This window comes from Electrophorus electricus, chromosome 26, assembly GCF_013358815.1.
Source record: "Electrophorus electricus isolate fEleEle1 chromosome 26, fEleEle1.pri, whole genome shotgun sequence".
NCBI lineage: Eukaryota > Metazoa > Chordata > Actinopteri > Gymnotiformes > Gymnotidae > Electrophorus > Electrophorus electricus.
The window spans coordinates 10,409,944-10,429,585 of record NC_049560.1 but is presented as its reverse complement, the minus strand read 5'-3'; the positions used below and the strand labels follow the sequence as shown (position 1 = coordinate 10,429,585).

Below are 19,642 nucleotides of genomic sequence, written 5' to 3'. Positions count from 1 at the left end.
TTTTTCCTAGATCTTGTTCTTTCAGTCTTTCACATTGGCCTCACTGTATGTTCCAGCTACAGATCTACATGTCTTCATGCTTGTTCTGCCTGTACTCCATCCTGCATGTGTGACAGTGCACGTTCGTCCTGCTGCCTGCAAGTCCCATACTAGAGAAATCTGTTTTTAAGGTACTGCTAGAGGATGGATAAATAGAATTTTTGTTTGATTTTAATATTCAATATGATCAAAGTGCAAAAATAGCCCAAATCCAGTCATAGATGGAAAAATAAAGCAATAAAATGACAGGTTTACGGTTTCCCTTCAGATTTCATACAAGCTTAATAATCTGATTGTTGAGGATAATATGAGCCCCGACTAACATAACGGACTTTCTGAATTCCTCGATGGAGAACAGAACTGGTTATTGTGAGAATTTTTAACAGCAGGTTATAAACAAGAAACAAACAGCAGTTTTCTCATGACCAGCAGGCACGTCTGTGTCACTGAGACACAAAGATCTTCTCCATCTTCTCACTTCCTTTGCTTTTTCCTTCCTGTGTCTGTGTCCCAGACATGTGTGAGAGCACTCTTTGAAGAAGCGGGTGTGTCAGGACTTGCTGGATGCAAACAATGGCACGACTGACAGACGGATGGCTTAGTAACAGCCATAGAATCAATCGCAGTGCTTTTTCACAGAGATTTTGGCAGAGAAGGAGCAGATAGTTTTATCTTGTTGTGAGGCGCGTGGACTGTGATGTCTGACTGACTAAAAAGAGAAGAGAGCTTACAGGTTTGAAGTTAGAATGTGTAAAGTTGTGTGTGTTTATGTGTGCACTGTCATTTCCTCATTGGATAAATTTTCTTTCTCTCTCTCTCTCTCTCTCTCTCTCTCTCTCTCTCCCTCTCTCTCTCTCTCTCTCTCTCTCTCTCTCTCTCTATCTATCTATGAAACTGAATGTGTCTTGCATCAATCTGTATCAATCTGAACAGTGACTCTGCAAACCTGATTCAACGTTTTAAAGACTTTACTGTATACTGCCAAGTTGAATCATGGGTAAACAGTTGAATCATGGGTAAACAGTTGAATCATGGGTAAACAGTGAACTGAGAGAGACAATACATAATAACAGGAGCCATACCGCCAGCATTAGAGCTTAATGTTGGAGCCCATTTCATATCAGAACCCATTTCATTTTAAAACCCATTTCATTTTAGTATCAATTTCACTGTGGAACTTTGCAACTCAAACCTTTTGGAAAACAGCTTAAGGGGAACCTTGCTCTGAGTTTCTATTAGGTTTCTATTTGGTGTTTATTAGATTTCTATTAAGATTCTATTAGGTGTTTCTTCTGAACAAGCTAATTTTGGAAAGCAAAGATTATGAAACATTATTAAAAAAAACTGCATGTGTGTATGCTCATGCTTGTGTGTCTCATTATATCTTCTCCCCTCCACAGTAATTAATGAATAGAGTAGATGGGATTAATCATTAAAATCCAGAGGACAGACAGATTAATGCACTATGAGATATGCTGTCTTTAATTCCTGTTTGCTTTTGTCCTGAGGTAATTATCTCCTTCTCTCTCTCTCTCTCTCTCTCTCTCTCTCTCTCTCTCTCTCTCTCTCTAATGCATGCATGTCTACCACATTGTGTCCTACCACTATTCCATGTCAGGTGAGACAGGCCAGCACTGTCAATCTTGAGTTGTCATGGAGTTGTTTTGTAACTGAAGAGGCTGGCTGCCCGATAATGAAATGTGCATGCACAAAAGCGTCGCGGGATGCACAGAAAGGAGGAGGAAAGGTGCATCCTTATCCAGAAGTGTTTTTACGCCACCTCTGCTCTCTTAGTCAGCCACATAAACACAGCTGCCAATCAAACGCCTGCTTTTAAGATTCCCTTCCCTAGCTCCCTTCTCTATGCCTCAACCACGTATGTTTGCTCCCGTTAAGAATGAACGGTTCGAGTGTAGTGTAAAAGGTCACATTCACGGTTGCGTGCAGATTGATAAGAAGTACCTTTCATCCCCCCTCCCTGCAGCCTTTACACTTGCCAACTGTCCTGACTTTTGGTTTGACGGACCAGGCCATTTGCAGTGTCCTGTCAGTGATGTCAGCGGGAATGAAGAGCTTGAGGAAATGATGTAAAATTAGACCCTTGAGGGACAGAACAATCCCAATAGTTTAATGGTGAGAGCATTTATGCTTTCAGTTGTGATCTCACCTTGTCTTACAAAGTCCAGGTCAAGCTAACCAGGGCACTGAGATACGACGATGGGGTAAAAGACAGACACGCCGGAGAAGAAGGACATAGAGATTGAAACGACTGTGTGTGTGCATGTGTTTTTCTGTGTGAGTGAAGTGTGCAAGACAAACGTAAGAGAGGGAGCCGGATAAAGGAAGCAGGAGAGGACGAGTGTGTCCAGGAGAGAGTCTGAAAGCCCCCTGACAGTTTCCTGAACGAGAAGTTGGGACAAGCCCAGCCTCTCATGATGAAACCAATATCGATTTCACATCCCAGGAATCATCAGCAGCGCTACCCCACAGTGCTGCTCATTGAGCTGAGCACTGTGGGTGATGAAACTCCCTCGCACAAGGTCGAAGAGGAGCTGGAACATGCAACAGTCTGTTGTTTCTGATCTGCAACGTCATTTAACAAAGTCCCGTGTCTGCTGAGAGTACTCGTCTAGCTCTCTGTACGTTTGTCAGTTCTTCTCCTGTATATCTACACTTACCAGCCACCTCATTAGATGCACCTTACTTTGCCCCCAGCCTTTTTATTCTTGGTTTTTATAGAACTGTTAGCTGCAGTGAACCCAGACTAAATCTGGAACACAAAATCTGCTGATATGCAGATGACAGCTCACTTTTTCTTCAAAATCCAATCTCTCCAGTACATGGGTCTAGCGAAACCATTGAGAAATACTCTAAAATCTCCAATTACTCTATGAAATGGACTAAATCAACCATTTAACAACTAGCAGACCAGACGAGACCCAACAGATATCATATATTTGGGCATTAAAATTTTCTCCCACTTGTCAAAGTTGCATAAACAATCTCAAACCACTTCATGAAACTAAAAACACTAACCAATGATATTCAGCATTGGATGAACCTTCTACTCTCTCTTGGCATATTACTAACTTTCCAAATTCCAATTTTATCAAAAATAACCAACATATTCTCAATGATTCCTATCCAAGCATCTCCCTCTCCTTCTCCCTGCCCCCTCCATTGTGGTTAAAATCTTGAGATCACATTTTACTGGAAAAACAAAGCGCCAAAGATAAAACTAACTGCATCTTAAAAATCTCAAAGCTAATTATCAACAAATAATTAGCATTGCTAATCAGATACAGATACAGCAGCGCTAATCAGATACATTACAATGTCAAATGGATAATTACTAATAGGACAGATAACCCTTGGAGAAAGAAAGAAATCCAAATCTCAGATTTAGGATCTATTAGCTCAACACTCAAACACCAATTTTTATTTATTTTTGTACAAACCCATGATTTTGTTACAGACCCATGCAGCTACTCAGAGTTTGATGGCAAGTACTCACAACCATAAACTCTATCCCTGACTTTCCACCAACCATAAAAAATCAGTTTTACAGGTGGGTTTAAAAAGAGAAACATATTTTAAGCACCTTTTTCACAACAATATTTTCACAGTATATCATTCTCACATCAAGCCTAAACAGACGGCATTGGGAGGACGTTCTCAGAATTTCTCTATCACTCATAGTGTTTTGTTCCAGTGTAAAGTAGTACCAAGGAAAGTGGAGCCCCCCTATGCTGGACACTGAAGAGGGATGTTCCTGAGGCCTAATATACATACAACTCAGACACTTGTGCAGTTTAGAACAAAATGTAAATATTTAACGTATTGTAATAACAGCCTTATGTCATGGTGCATCAGGCACATAGCCCAAGGACACGCCCAGTGTCACACACACACACACACACACACACACACACACACACACACACACACACACACACACACACACACACACTCGTCCAGTTCAGCGCGTTGTTCCTCGGTACTGTGTTCACTCACCCTGAGTAATACTGCCGCTCTGCTGGGTCTTAAACATCCTGGGTTTTATTGCCAACACTGTCTGTCTCTGTGAGCTGTGGTTTGTTTGACCAGCTCAGTGCTGGGCTGCTTTGTTTCTCTTGCCATGGAGAATAAAGACACTCCAAAAGTGCACTTTCATCTCCTACCCCTGCACAGACACCCTTCACACCTTATTTAAGATATTAAAAAATATTTACTTTTAAAAGATAAAATGTCATTTCTCTGTCACAAAATATGCCTAAAAAAATTTCTAAAAACATTAGAATTCAGTGTCTAAAACTATAAGGTCAAGCCATTTTAAACTGTGCGACAAAAAAGTTACAATTTTGCCCGGTGTATCAGATCTAACAATGTCCGTACCAGCTAACAAATGGGAAGAAGATCCGTTTGTTAGCACAAAATGTATTATCACTAACGAAATAGAAATAGACCTTAAAAGCGAAAAGGGGAAGGGGCATTTATAACTGAAAACTGCCCCGTGTAGACGGACAGATGGTATTTCTAGAGCTTATATCTCACAGTGTCTGTGTTTGAGCACAGGACCTTCGGTTGGATGTCTTTTCTTGTCTGGAACACTTCCAGCCCTTCCAACATCCATAACCATGAGTGAATATCCACTACCACATGAGTGCTATTGCTGTGCTGTTAATGGTATGCCCCCCATAAAGTATCGCATTTAAAGGTCCCTACTCGTGGCTGACACTGAATGGTTCACTTTTGTTGTGAAACACCAATACAATACAATGCATGATAATTCAATTCAAAACAATTAAGCAAACCATTAATTTGGGAAAAGCAATGGAAGAAGAAAGGAGAAGGAGAATGGGACATATCAGGACAAAGGAAAGTGGGCAAAAAGCAAATAACAACAAAATATTTACATATTAGCATTTTTTCCCACAAAAAGAAATTGGGGGAATTGCTGTGTGAGGTTTTTCAATAGCCGCATTATCCAACCGATAATTTTCAGAATTACATGTGAAACAAATTAATGTGACCACGACGTAATGTACCAGCACACTCAGAACAAAAAAGACGCTTGCAACATGGCGATTTGACCACAGATCAGTGCACTGCAATGCTAAATGTTTCCTACAAGACATTTGAGTGTAGTGAGTGCTGGTAAACGAGTGTAATTCATCGAAAGGTGTAAAAGAGATCTTGATGAATCCATTCAGACCAACACAGCATGGGAATTTCTTAAGAACAGTACATCATTTATAACCACCAGACCTCTCAAGATGCTTCTGTGAGACGATGGCAGGCTGGAACACAATCAAACATCACCAGATTTGCTCCGAAACGTTCATTCCTTCACAGCTGTCACTCTTGAATGCGCCATTGGTTTCCATGGTGCCAAGGAGAGGTGGAGCATGCTCATTGAATCTCCAGCTGGGCTGGAGACTGGGTGGCCTCCTCTGATTACACACACAGATGGCCTGGCACTCAAACCGTCATTCTACAACTGCCATACATTTATCCTGATCCAGGATTTGGGATGACAGGGATCGAGAGGCGTGCAGGACAGACAGGCTGGTCCTTGGTACCACCTGTGAGAGGGCATCCATTCTTTGGAAACAAACCTTATATCAAGCACTGCTTTGTATGCTGTCAGACTATGTAAAATAATTATACAGTGGTGAAGATTCATTAAATTCAGCCTGATATCAGATTATGGACACCAACCCACATCAACCCACTCCAGTTCTGAGTGTCTGCTTCTTACTGGAAAATAAACCTCAGAAGGAGTCAGTCATAATGTTGTATAAGTGCAAGGCAGGATAGTAATGTATTCTGGAATATAGAATCAGAATTGCATTGCATGCATGCAGATGTATTATTTGTCTGTCTAGGTTGGGGAGAAAGCTCACACCTCCTGTCTCAGAACCCAAACAGAACCACTCCACTCCAAGCCTAACTTGTGAATTACATGTACAATTATGCAACACGTGCCGGTGATGGCCAGCTGCAGCAGGCACTGCTAATGCACCTCCAGTTCTGCTCGCTCTCCCAAGGTTAGCATTTTACAAAATACACCAGTTAAGTCACAACTTAGAAAGGAACCCGTTAAACCACATACATGCAAAGCTTATTTTAACTTCCGATCACTTAGATGCCTTGGCAGTGCAAAGCCACCAAACCTTCCCCAGCCCTGCGTGAGCCACCCTTGAGCCCAGGCAGAAATGGGGGGGGCTCACCTGTTTTCCATGAGAAAGGACTCCTCCTCGTCCGATCCGTGGCCACAGCCGCGGTCATCAGCACAAGGCAGAGCACAGGGCCAGGCTGGATGGTGGAGGCAGAGGCCAGTACATGTGTCAGGAAGCACATTGTCTCTTCTATCTGCCTGCCTCACACCTGATGGAGAAACAGAAAATCACGTCACTGAGATTTTAGGTGACAGCAGAGTCACTGGCCATTAGAGTCACTGGACAGCAGAGTCACTGGCCATCAGAGTCACTGGCCATTAGAGTCACTGGACAGCAGAGTCACTGGCCATCAGAGTCACTGGACAGCAGAGTCACTGGCCATCAGAGTCACTGGACAGCAGAGTCACTGGACATCAGTGTCACTGGACAGCAGAGTCACTGGCCATCAGAGTCACTGGACAGCAGAGTTTAATTAGTTAATTAATTAATCTTCACTGTATGGCTAAATAGCTGCAGCAGAGTTATCTTTTATAACTTCTATTACCTAAACAATGCAATGTCCACTGTGTCTAGAAAACAGCAGAAGTCATTTTTTAGGATTTTTCTTTTCCTTTGGCACTCACGGTTATACACAGAAATAAAGATTAGTGAACTCCACTAATTTTCACCAGCCTATGTGAACAGAATTGAGTGAGTGGGCCTTCGCCTTTAGATTTGGATCCTAGAGTTTGAAATCAATCATCTTTTAATGCCCCTTTTGAGCACAGCTTTCATCAGAATCAAATCAAGGAAGACAAATGAAGAAAATTAATCAATGTAGAAATGGAGCCAATGTACAAATGAAACTCCTAGAAGCATGTGAACCAGAGAGCGCCACGCCTTCCCCAGACATTCTCTCTAACCGGATCAAACCAGCTGCCTCCTTCATTGTGGATGAACCAGATGCGGGCATGTTTCAAGAGAAAAAACAAAACACATGCAGTCTCTGTAATTGCTTATGCTGGCCTCAGAAAAGCCCTTCTCCGGTGCAGGGGGATGTTTAGGAGCTAAATACGAGACTCGGAGCAGAGCAGCACAGAGACGTGTGGTGATTACCTTCAGTGAAATACAGCAGTCATAGTCGTAACGTGTCAAATCTGAGAGAGAGAGAGAACATGCTGCCACATAATGATGAGATTTCAGTTGTTCTAATGAGCAGAAGGAAACCAACCAAAGTATTAACTATTGACCATAAAAAGACCTCTGAGAGAATATCGGAAGCACTTTTCTTATTTCCAGATACATGTTCAGACTAGCTGTTTGCTACTTTATATGCCATATATACATTACTATTGGCATGTCTGGTTAGAGGCTAACTATTTCATTGGAATTGTTCCTATACTTAGTCCAGTGACAAAGTTCAGTGTAATATAATGTAATGTAATTTAATCTAATAAGTGGGTGATGACATTATAACAAGTTATATTAACTTGTATAAATATATTATATTAACAAGTTGTATATATCCATAAATTAAATGTGAATTTCCCAATTAGTAAATAATAAGTCATTAATTGTAAGAGTAACAACATAGTAATAAAATAGCAAATTAATCATCACATTTATTTATGATTATCTTACCCATTATTTCTTAAATATTTCACTGTGATCTGTAAAGTTAAGTGCAACAGAACTGTATCCAACCACAACAGGCTCTTGTAAAGTAGCGTGGAGACCGAGCCCTGAGGCTTCGTGTTAAGACTAAAGCCTAAAACAAGACGGCCTGAATGAAACGAAAATGTGTGGGCTTAACTCGACATTGTGTTAACCTGTCGTTTTAACCTGTCGTGTTAACCTGTCTAGTTAAACTGATTTTCACATGAAATGTGAACTGTGCATCACAGACAATCACATTATGGATCATACACCCACCAACCCTACAGCCCTGGCTTTGCTGTAGCTACAGGTGACATTTACATTACTTACATTAATATTATTCATCCAACACTAATTAGACTAAATTTATCAGATTAAAACAATGAAAACCAAATTGCCTGAAATAACAATAATGTTGTGCCACTTTTCACAGATAAAATGTTCTGTAGGAAACTTTGGATCTGATTAGAACTGTGTTATGTTACTATGCTTGTCTGGGAGGAGGCATATTGACCCAAGAGTGTGTGGTGCTGCTCTATGAGTGCTTAAGATAGTTAAAGTTAGTAAAATCTTCTTTTCCCTTTACAAAAGCTTGGCTGGGCATTTTGGGAATTGTACAGCACAGACTCTGAAGAAAAGTGTACCTGCTCTCATCACCTGTCTGTCTGCCTTCTTCCTTCCTGTCTCCACCCATTCTAAGCCCCTCTCATATTTACAGAACCAGCAAGACGATAGTTACGGACAGTTTCACCAGTCCTGTCTGCTCTGAACATTATTCACTTGTGTTCATGGAGTTCATCAACGTTCTGGCATGTGCATCTCATTATAGAAGTTTGTCAGACTGGGACTGGGACTCCAGTCACAAGACACAGTTGCTAATGGCTCTCTTCTCCTTTCTTAGTCTCTCAGACTTATCTGGGTCTGCCCGTGTATCACCAGGACACTGCAGACTGACATTAACCGCGTCTGATAGACTGACGCTCAGAGACTCCAGACTCTAAAGATTCCCAGCCAAAGCTGAGTAATTAGAAAGCTAATCAATTCAGACAAGGAGCCATTCACACCCACAGACAGAGACAGGGGCTGTCCAAAATATTCCCTGATTACAACTTCATTTTTCACTGCTTACAAAATCATTTTTTAATTTTCACAATAATAATAATTATTATTAAATTGACATCTGAAAGTTGCAAAGAGGAAGAATCAGAGAGAAAGTTTAATTAAATAGTTTGTTTGACCAATTAAAGGGATGCTTTCTGTTCATTACTGAGATTCTCTGAACAAATACCTTGTGGGTGTGGAAACAAGTGGGTGCAGAGAGATTAATGTTGCAATCATTTGTTTTTGAATATATAGAATACACATAAACCTCCCAACTAGCATACACCCACACACCTACAGGTTTGTACTGGTGAGTGACCCAAATGTGCCTGTGAACAACTGTGTGTCATCATGCCCACGTCTTTTATGCACACATGATTTTCAGGAGTGCAACCCATGAAAAGAAACCACTAAGAGAACTGTACAGGAGTTTTGACCTTTCAGCAGGTCATGTAGCTTCCCATTCCACACTGAGAAATGTTGTTTGCCCACAGACTCCAGAATTAATCACATTCTGATTAAAAGCTCTCTAAAGAAACCCTCATTTGGTTAGAAAAATTGAACTTCAATGTTAACCTCTTCCATTCCTGGAAGAAAAAGTGCTATCTTTGGCAGACTCATTTTCAGGCTAAATACTAAAACAAGCAACCTTTATCTAACCTCACCCTTAATGACGCTGCCGTAATTAACCTGGAAGAGACCTGAATTAATCTCAGGTTATTGCATCTCTGCCTTGCACATATGTGGTCTCCTTATGAGAAGCTGAGCCCTCTTCCTTCATGAAGATCAGCCACTTTCAGTGAAGTCTCATAATTTCCCAGGAACTGTGCTGCAGTTGTTCCTGTTCCTTGTCGCTTGCGATCGCTACATCTGTCACTACGACCCTCTTCTGCTGTTTGTCCATCACTACTGTGTCCGTTTGGTTAGCCATTACCATTTTGTCAGTATGGATCTGGAAGTCCCCTGCAATTTTAGCACGGTCATTCTCCACCACCTTCGGGGGCATGTCCCACTTTAACCTTCCTGCCTGTACTTGGCACAGATATTACTGTACACTATCCAGCCACTTGGCCATAATGTTCCATGTGCGCTCTGCCTGCTAGCATCTTGCATCCCGCTGTTATGAGCTGGATTGTCTCAGGGGCGTCTTTGCACAGCCTGCGTCCATGTTCCTGTCTGGTGTGGCAGATCCCAGCCTCTACTGAAGGAGAAGGAGGTTGGAGGCCAAGATAATAGCAACACTGAGAGACGTTATCCAGCTAGCAGAGATGTAGAAAGGCATGATGAAGATCTGAGATATATACAGAGGGTGTGGGAACAATGGCTGCTTCGAGGACCCAAGCTTGAAGGAACAAGACTGCCCAGAGGACGAGTGGGGAATTTATATATAAAAGATTTGTCTGTATAGCAGTATTTTGACTGATTTTGTTTCATAGCAAATCTTAAGGAGCCCATAAATCATAAATATTGATCAGTGCCCCTGCAAAGAAGAACATTTGCCTATAACAAAATCTACAACAGAAATCCCTTTACATGTCTGAATGGGGTGGATGACCCTGCTGAGTCAGAAAAATGAACCAGATGCCAGCAGGAATTAACTGCATGGTGATTTCTATGGGCCTCAACTGAGCAGGGCTCCCACCGATCTCTTTCTCTTCTTCTCTCTCTCTTTTTCTCATTTTACTGAGGTATCTCTGGATCCTTTCTCAGCTTCCGTTTTACTGTAGAGACAGATGAATTTCTAACAGAACAAGGAGGTCTCTGAATGATATGTAATGTCTATAATCTCTGCCCTCTGCATTCTTACATTGACTTTTGGAAAACCAGTTAACCAGAATAAAGTCTAACAATTTGTTGTATTGGCTATTATTGGTCAGTGTAAGTGTTTTACAAGATAGTTTTTCATCAAGCAAATGGCAAAAAAAACCTAAAATCTTTTTAGCCATCTTCTGAAAGATTTGCCAGAGCTGAGAAACGTGTCTCCTGTGGACGCAGGTGTGATTGTGAGAGGGAAGTGCTGTTAACTTACAAACCAAGTTTATTCATACGAGCAACACAGCCTGAAGCCTAACCCTAACCCTATAACACTGGCATGCTGTGCCTGGAGCAACACAGCCTGAAGCCTAACCCTAACCCTATAACACTGGCATGCTGTGCCTGGAGCAACACAGCCTGAAGCCTAACCCTAACCCTATAACACTGGCATGCTGTGCCTGGAGCAACACAGCCTGAAGCCTAACCCTAACCCTATAACACTGGCATGCTGTGCCTGGAGCAACACAGCCTGAAGCCTAACCCTAACCCTATAACACTGGCATGCTGTGCCTGGAGCAACACAGCCTGAAGCCTAACCCTAACCCTATAACACTGGCATGCTGTGCCTGGAGCAACACAGCCAACCTCAAGCACCGGCACGCCTGATATGCTCACATAACAGCAGCCTCATACACACGCTCCACGGACCTGTAGCCTGAGGTTCTGTGAACATTCAAAATTGTTTAACGTGATTTACATGTAAGAACAATAAAGTCTTATGGCAACATTTTCATGCATCTTAAAGACCTTTTGCAAATATCAAAACTGGAAACACAAGAGGAATTCTTGAAAATGTCATCCTGAGATCTACACTGTGATTTAAGCAATAATTGGCAGAACTTTTAAAGAGCAAGCGATATGTGTGGATTCTTTATGAAAGTTGGAAATGCAAACTTAATGCTAGCCCTATTCTTAACCATTCATAACCTTCCATAGGATTTGAGTTGTACAAATGATTATGCATTTGCAGTGGTGCCATCATGTTGGATGTGGATCCCAGTAGTCTAGTAAACCAGAAACATCTAAGCACTACAACACAGTCATCTGCTGGAAGTGGTTTGTAAACATGTTTAGACAAAACAAACAAGCAACAACAAAAAACTCAGCCAAGCAAACAAAAGATACTACACCGTTATATTTCTCTCTTTTATCTTTTATAGATTCATTCCTGACTGATGACTATCAGAACAATTACATCTGTTATCCTCCCTTGCATGGGTAAATTTTACAACTTCATTTCCATATGTCATGCAAAACCCATGTACCTGCCTCAGTTATTTTGTATTTAAAAGCTAAAAATAATATATACAATTAATAATGAATTAATTTAAATATCTAAAATCACCTTTACAGCTGAGCATTTCAGACTGAAATAGCCTCCCTGGCACCTGGACCCTGGAGCTAAAACAACTGATGGAAATATTAGCCTATATCAATGCAAATAGTGTAGACACACAAGATCATGAAAAAACACTGCCAGGTTACAGCCTGTACCAGACCAGTATGTTCATTTGATATCAGCTTGTTTGCCCTTTTGTACTTTCTCCTTTGCGTGTTTGCGTGTGTGCGTGTGTGTGTGTGTGTGTGTGTGCGTGTGTTTGCGTGTGTGTGTGTGCGTGTGTGTGTGCGTGTGTTTGCGTGTGTGTGTTTGTGTGTGCGTGTGTGTGTGTGCGTGTGTTTGCGTGTGTGTGCGTGCATGTGTGTGCGTGTGTGTGTTTGTGCGTGTGTGTGTATGTGTGCGTGTGTGCGTGTATGTGTGTGTGTGCGTGTGTGCGTGTGTGTGTGTGCGTGTGTGCGTGTGTGTGTGTGTGTGTGTGTGTGAGAGCTTCTCAGTGTTTGAGACCATGGTTGACAGTGCGATGAATCATGGTGTTCAATGACAAGTGTAGCTGACCTTTCCTGCTGTTGTGTCAATTACTGTCCAATTAGGATCCAGGACACTGGTGAAGAGCCCTGGGGCCCAGAGGCAGGAAGCATATGGCAGCTGTACATGCTGTGTAGTCCTCAGCTCACAGAATTGCCACACAGCCCTAACATGTAACCATGGCCTTCAGCATACTCAAACAGCAACCTGGCTTCATTTACCCAAACACTCCAGTTATTCTAAACGAACGCATGTTGACATCAATGGCTTGTTCAGATCTTCTTGGCCTTTTTTTAACACTGTCACTAAACACACACACACACACACAGACGCACACACACACACACACACACACACACACAGACACACATTCTCTATTGTCTCCTTCTCCTCTCTAGCACTCATCTTCGGTGAGATACTGATCACGGCCGTTGCTCGCCAATCAGCTGACTTACCACCTGTTCCTTCAGTCCAGTTCTACTTCTATCTGTCTCTTTGCAACAGTATCCTGCCTAACGCATCATAAGGGTGAGAAGGATTTGTTCTTATATACTAAAAATATTTTATTAATGCAACTTAATTTGGACACTTTCATCTTCACAGGAAGTTGTGTAGATGGTGTGGCATGTGGGCTTTCAAAGTGTTTTCTTCAAAACAACAGAAATGTGTTTCTGAAATTGAGTTTTGATTGTTTTTCTTTCATCTTCAACCAAGAGCCTGAAAACTTTGAAAAGCTGAGTTCCACTCTTTTAAACAAAGATTTAGCAAATAAACCTACAACTTGAACAAGTTTCAGTCTTGGAGAGCCTTTGTAAAATAAGAAAAGCACAACAACCTCTCATGACAGCACTACACAACCCCAGTACGTTCCTGAGTGTACGATTAACGATCGCTGCTTTGAGACACAGCATACACGGAAATTGGTATTCTGTCAAATGAACAAGCCCAGATGTGTGGACAAAGTCAAGGTTAGCTCCCATCGATTTAGTCGTCCTGTTTCTTACCTGATTTCATGCAGTCATAAAGCCAAAAGGCTTCATTTTGAATGAAAACACAAATTATGAATTCACATATTTATCTTTATATATATGTATATATATATATATATATATATATATATATATATATATATATATATATATATATATATATATATATATATATATATATAATTTACTTAGGATTTTAAACCTCTGCAGGTGTGACCCAAACTCTGTAATTTCTATCCCACTGGATTAGGATATTATTACATTTACATTTATGGCATTTAGTACTTTAACCACTGAGCTACCACTGCCCTACTTCAGTCGTACTTTATATTGTCTTTGATGCTTGTAGTTACATATAATCTATGAATACCACTATAATGTAATTACTGAGTAACTTTAATGTAGCTACTATGTTATTATAAATGTCACTATAATGTAACTACTGAGTAACTTTAATGTAGCTATGTTATTATAAATGCAGCTATAATGTAACTAGCTATATTGTAACTACTGAGTGAGTATGGAACTGTCCACATATCTAAAACTAACTTTTATGTTATTCTTGTACCTTATTTGTATTGTATTATAGTTACCAAACATAATCTACCAGCATGTACTTTTATGTTACCTAAAGCTCAATAACACAGGAATCATCCATCTGCAAGTGTAACCTTTATGAAATTGCTGTATGGATTATGTTGTTACATGATAACCAAACAATTGTTGATGATTGTTAATAGCAGGCTTGCTCTGGTGCTGCTGCTTCTGATGTACTGTCAGTTTAAATACTAGTTTAAAATGTTTGGTAGGGTTACTGTGTTACAACACTAACTTATACACATATACGTACAGCGAGCTAAATTATGAGCAGATGTTTCCAGGGCAGGCACAGTGTAAGAACTCTCATAATGTACAGTCATGGCCAAAAGTTTTGAAACTAGCACAAATTTAGGTTTTCACAGTTTGCTGCTTCAGTTTTTATGGTGGTAATTTGCATTAACTCTAGATTGTGAAGAATGTTCAGATGAATTGCAATTAATTGCAAAGTCTTTCCTTGCCATGAAAATTAACTTAATCACAAAAATTACCACATTCCAGCCACTGTATTTCAGCCCTGTCACAAAATGGCCTACTAACCTCATTCAGCGATCTTCTCATTAGCTCAGGCTAAAGTGTTAATAGGCAGCTGATATCAGCTGATATCACTCCGTCATGCTGATTAGAAGAGCAGACTGGTTGCTTTAAAAGGGTGGTGGTGCTTGATGTTTTCTTCTGGTAACCATGGTTACCTCCTAGGAAACATGTGCGGTCATCATTGCATTGCATCAAAAAGGCTTCACAGGCAAGGACATTGCTGCTTGTAAGATAGCACCTAAATCAACCATTTATCGAATCATCAAGAACTTCAAGGAGAGAGATTCAATTGCAGTGTAGAAAGCGTCAGGGTGTCCAAGAAAGTAAAGCAAGCGCCAGGACGTCTCCTAGAGAGGATGCAGCTACGGGATTTGGTCACCACCAGTGCAGAGCTTGCTCAGGAACGGCAGAAGGTAGGTGTGAGTGCATCTGCATGCACAGTGAGGAGAAGGTTTTTGGAGGACGGCTTGGTGTCAAGAAGGGCAGCAAAGAAAAACAAGGACAGACTGCCATTCTGCAGGAAGTACAGCGATTGGACTGCAGAGGACTGGGAAGCCATTTTCTCTGCTGAAGCCCCCTTCAGAATGTTTGAAGCATCTGGACAAATGATTGTTTGGAGAAGAAAAGGTGAGCACTACCATGAGTCATGGCAACAGGCTTCTCATCCAAGGGTGTGAGTTTGTTCAAAATGTGACCTATGAACACTGCCAAGAATAAAGAATGGTATCAAAACATCCTACAACAGCAAATGCTCCCAATGATCCAGGAGCAATTTGGTGATGAACAATGCTTTTTCCAGCAAGACGGAGCACCATGTCACAAGGCAAAAGTGATAACTGAGTGGCTCGGTGAACAAAACATTGAAATATTGGGTCCATGGCCTGGAAACTCCCCAGATCTCAATCCCATTGAGACCCTGTGGTCAGTCCTCAAAAAGAGGGTGGACAAACAAAAACACAGAAAGTTGTGATCAACTTCAAGCACTGATTAGGCAAGAATGGGTTGCCATCAGTCAAGATTTTGCCCAGAAGCTGATATCCAGCATGCAAAGGTGAACTGTAGAAGTCTAAAAAAAGAAGGGTGAACGCCTGATGGTAAGAACTGGGGAATGAGTGCGTGAAAAACACGGTTAAAAAACATGGCGGAGTAGAAATGCTGAGGAAGAAAGAAACCCCTCGAGTCTTTTTGGGTTGGACCGACAGGCCTGCCAGCACAGGCGGGAGCCGGAGATACTGGAGGTACTGTCAACCGCAGCTTTCTAAAGATTTATCATGGATTTGAAAATTTGGTGGGAGAAGACTTTGTGAAGAAGTTTAGAACTGAGTATGAGTTTAAAATGAGCTTTTGTTGAAGGAGCCTATTGAAAGCCATGTTTGTGTGGTGTTTGAGATGATCTTTGTGACGTGATATATTTATGTGCATAATTTCTGTTCTGTTCTGAATAGTGAGCTTCAGCACAGCACACTGTTTGCTTGCATGTGTATCCAGACTACAGTCACCATTTGTATTATTGGTCCATGATATTTTGATGATCTATATTATGAAACTTAGATGTAGATCTTCTGTAATTAAATGTAGGACTGGCAACCCTGTTGGAGTCTTTCACACTGAAAGAAGTGTGTGTGTGTGTGTGTATGTTTTGGTTTACACTTGGTCTCTGCAGTTAGGGCGTCATAATGAAGCTAATTAGCAGATTTAGAGATATGCTCCAGTCAGGCATTCATGAATAGCAATGGCTGTGTTTGGACCAACGTCTATAGAAACACACACGCACACTCACCCACACACAGACACCGACACACACACAACCTCTCTCTTAAACTAGAGAAGAAAGAAAGCACAATACACAGGAGCACTGGAGCCAAGACAACACATTAGTTCTGCATTGCCTTTACTTCTAACATGAGATCTTGTTTAGAGTGCGAGTACTCTTGACTGGGAGTACTCTCATAATATAGTGAGTACTCATAATCTAGTGAGTACTGGTAATATAGTGAGTACTCTCGTAATCTAGTGAGTACACGTGTAATATAGTGAGTACTCTCATAATCTAGTGAGTGCTCTAGTATTCCACTAAGCACATCAAAGTCTCTTGCATTAACACCTGCACTGCTGATTTAAAACTTGCACCGTTCATTTAAATTCATTTTAACAAAGCATAAATTCATGCTGCAAGAACAAATTTACTATTGAAAATCCATTTAATAACACTGAAAGGTGAAGATAAAATCACTGTTGCACTGAGAAACAAGAATTGAAGACAAAGACCTGAATAAACATTAAGTATTATTACAGTGTCACTGATGTGACATGATTCCAATCAGTAAAATGCAATCAAAATGGTTAAAATATTCAACAAAACAAATTCTAAATTTCTGTTTAAATTAATAGTAAACAATGCCACAATCAAGTTAAATAGATATTATCCAGCAATGTACACACAGTGATCACAGCAGTTGAGTTCAATGAATGGCATAGTAATAACCTCCCAAGTATTTGAATAACCAGAATATTTGATTAACCTCCCAAACATTTTAATGATCTCTCAAAGACTTCTATGAATACTGGTTTCATAGTTTCAACTTTGAAATGATTTATATTCATTTGATCAAGAGAATCACATTGAATCCTGTAGAGTCTTTGCATTGAATCTTTGTGCTCCCACACTCTGACAGAACTTCCTCTTACACTGATGCGTTTTCATATATGACTGCTGGTAAGAAAACTACACAGTGTAGAACTACTTCAATTAATGAACTCTACATTTTTTTCTGTCCTCTTGTTCTGTTGGGGACACAGTTAGCGATCAATATCAGTTCATCATCCAAAAAATCAAGAAGAACATTGCTATACCTCCTACATGGAAACCTATAAATACACCGGCAGCGTCACTGTGGAGAATAAAAATATGGTCTACCATCCTGAACCTGAGCATCAATACACCAGCTTCTTGCACAAAAATCTATTCCCAACACAGTAATGACATATCTCCAAGAACTCACAGCTTCATTCCAGCATGGAGAAATGAATTTATTTCAAATAAAATAGACTGAAAATTCTCCAAAGGAATCATTCAAAATATGAAAACAGGTGCATTCCTGTATTAATACCTGTATGTATGAGAACACATACACTCCTCTATTAATATCTGTATATAAGAGAACACATACACTCCTGTATTAATATCTGTATATATGAGAACACACGCAATCCTGTATTAATACCTGTATGTATGAGAACACATACACTCCTCTGTTAATATCTGTATATAACAGAACACATACACTCCTCTATTAATATCTGTATATAAGAGAACACATACACTCCTCTATTAATATCTGTATATATGAGAACACACGCAATCCTGTATTAATACCTGTATATATGAGAACACACACACTACTGTACTAATACCTGTATATATGAGAACACACGCAATCCTGTATTAATACCTGTATATATGAGAACACATGCACTCCTGTATTAATATCTGTATATATGAGAACACATACACTCCTCTATTAATATCTGTATGTATGAGAACACATACACTCCTGTATTAATACCTGTATATATGAGAACACATACACTCCTGTATTAATATCTGTATATATGAGAACATATACACTCTTGTATTAATATGTGTATATATGAGAACACATACACTCCTGTATTAATACCTGTATACATGAGAACACATACACTCCTCTATTAGTATCTGTATACAAGAGAACACATACACTCCTGTATTAATACCTGTATGTATGAGAACACATACACTCCTCTATTAATACCTGTATACATGAGAACACATACACTCCTCTGTTAATATTTGTTCATATGAGAACACATACACTCCTGTATTAATATCTATATATATGAGAACACATACACTCCTCTATTAATATCTGTATATATGAGAACACATACACTCCTCTATTAATACCTGTATACATGAGAACACATACACTCCTCTGTTAATATTTGTTCATATGAGAACATATACACTCCTGTATTAATACCTGTATGTATGAGAACACATACACTCCTCTATTAATATCTATATATATGAGAACACATACACTCCTCTATTAATATCTGTATATATGAGAACACATACACTCCTCTATTAATACCTGTATACATGAGAACACATACACTCCTCTGTTAATATTTGTTCATATGAGAACACATACACTCCTGTATTAATACCTGTATACATGAGAACACATACACTCCTGTATTAATACCTGTATGTATGAGAACACATACACTCCTGTATTAATATCTGTATATATGAGAACACATACACTCCTGTATTAATACCTGTATACATGAGAACACATACACTCCTGTATTAATATCTGTATATATGAGAACATATACACTCTTGTATTAATATGTGTATATATGAAAACACATACACTCCTCTATTAATACCTGTATACATGAGAACACATACACTCCTCTGTTAATATTTGTTCATATGAGAACACACGCACTCCTGTATTAATACCTGTATGTATGAGAACACATACACTCCTGTATTAATACCTGTATACATGAGAACACATACACTCCTCTATTAATACCTGTATATAGGAGAAGACACGCACTCCTGTATTAATATCTGTATAAATGAGAACATATACGCTCCTGTATTAATATCTGTATACATGAGAACACATACACTCCTGTATTAATACCTGTATATATGAGAACACATACACTCCTGTATTAATATCTGTATATATGAGAACATATACACTCTTGTATTAATATGTGTATATATGAAAACACATACACTCCTGTATTAATACCTGTATGTATGAGAACACATACACTCCTTTATTAATACCTGTATACATGAGAACACATACACT

At 39.9% G+C, this 19,642-nt stretch overlaps 1 protein-coding gene across 1 annotated transcript in view; it reads right to left on the bottom strand.

Moving 5' to 3' along the window:
• Positions 1 to 19,642, bottom strand: part of thsd7bb (thrombospondin, type I, domain containing 7Bb) — a 59,301-nt gene that overhangs the window by 36,944 nt on the left and 2,715 nt on the right. The window contains exon 2 of the mRNA XM_035523142.1: positions 6,273 to 6,429. Coding sequence (XP_035379035.1) covers positions 6,273 to 6,402 — 130 coding nt within the window. The 5' untranslated portion in view covers positions 6,403 to 6,429. The remainder of the gene's footprint in view (positions 1 to 6,272; positions 6,430 to 19,642) is intronic.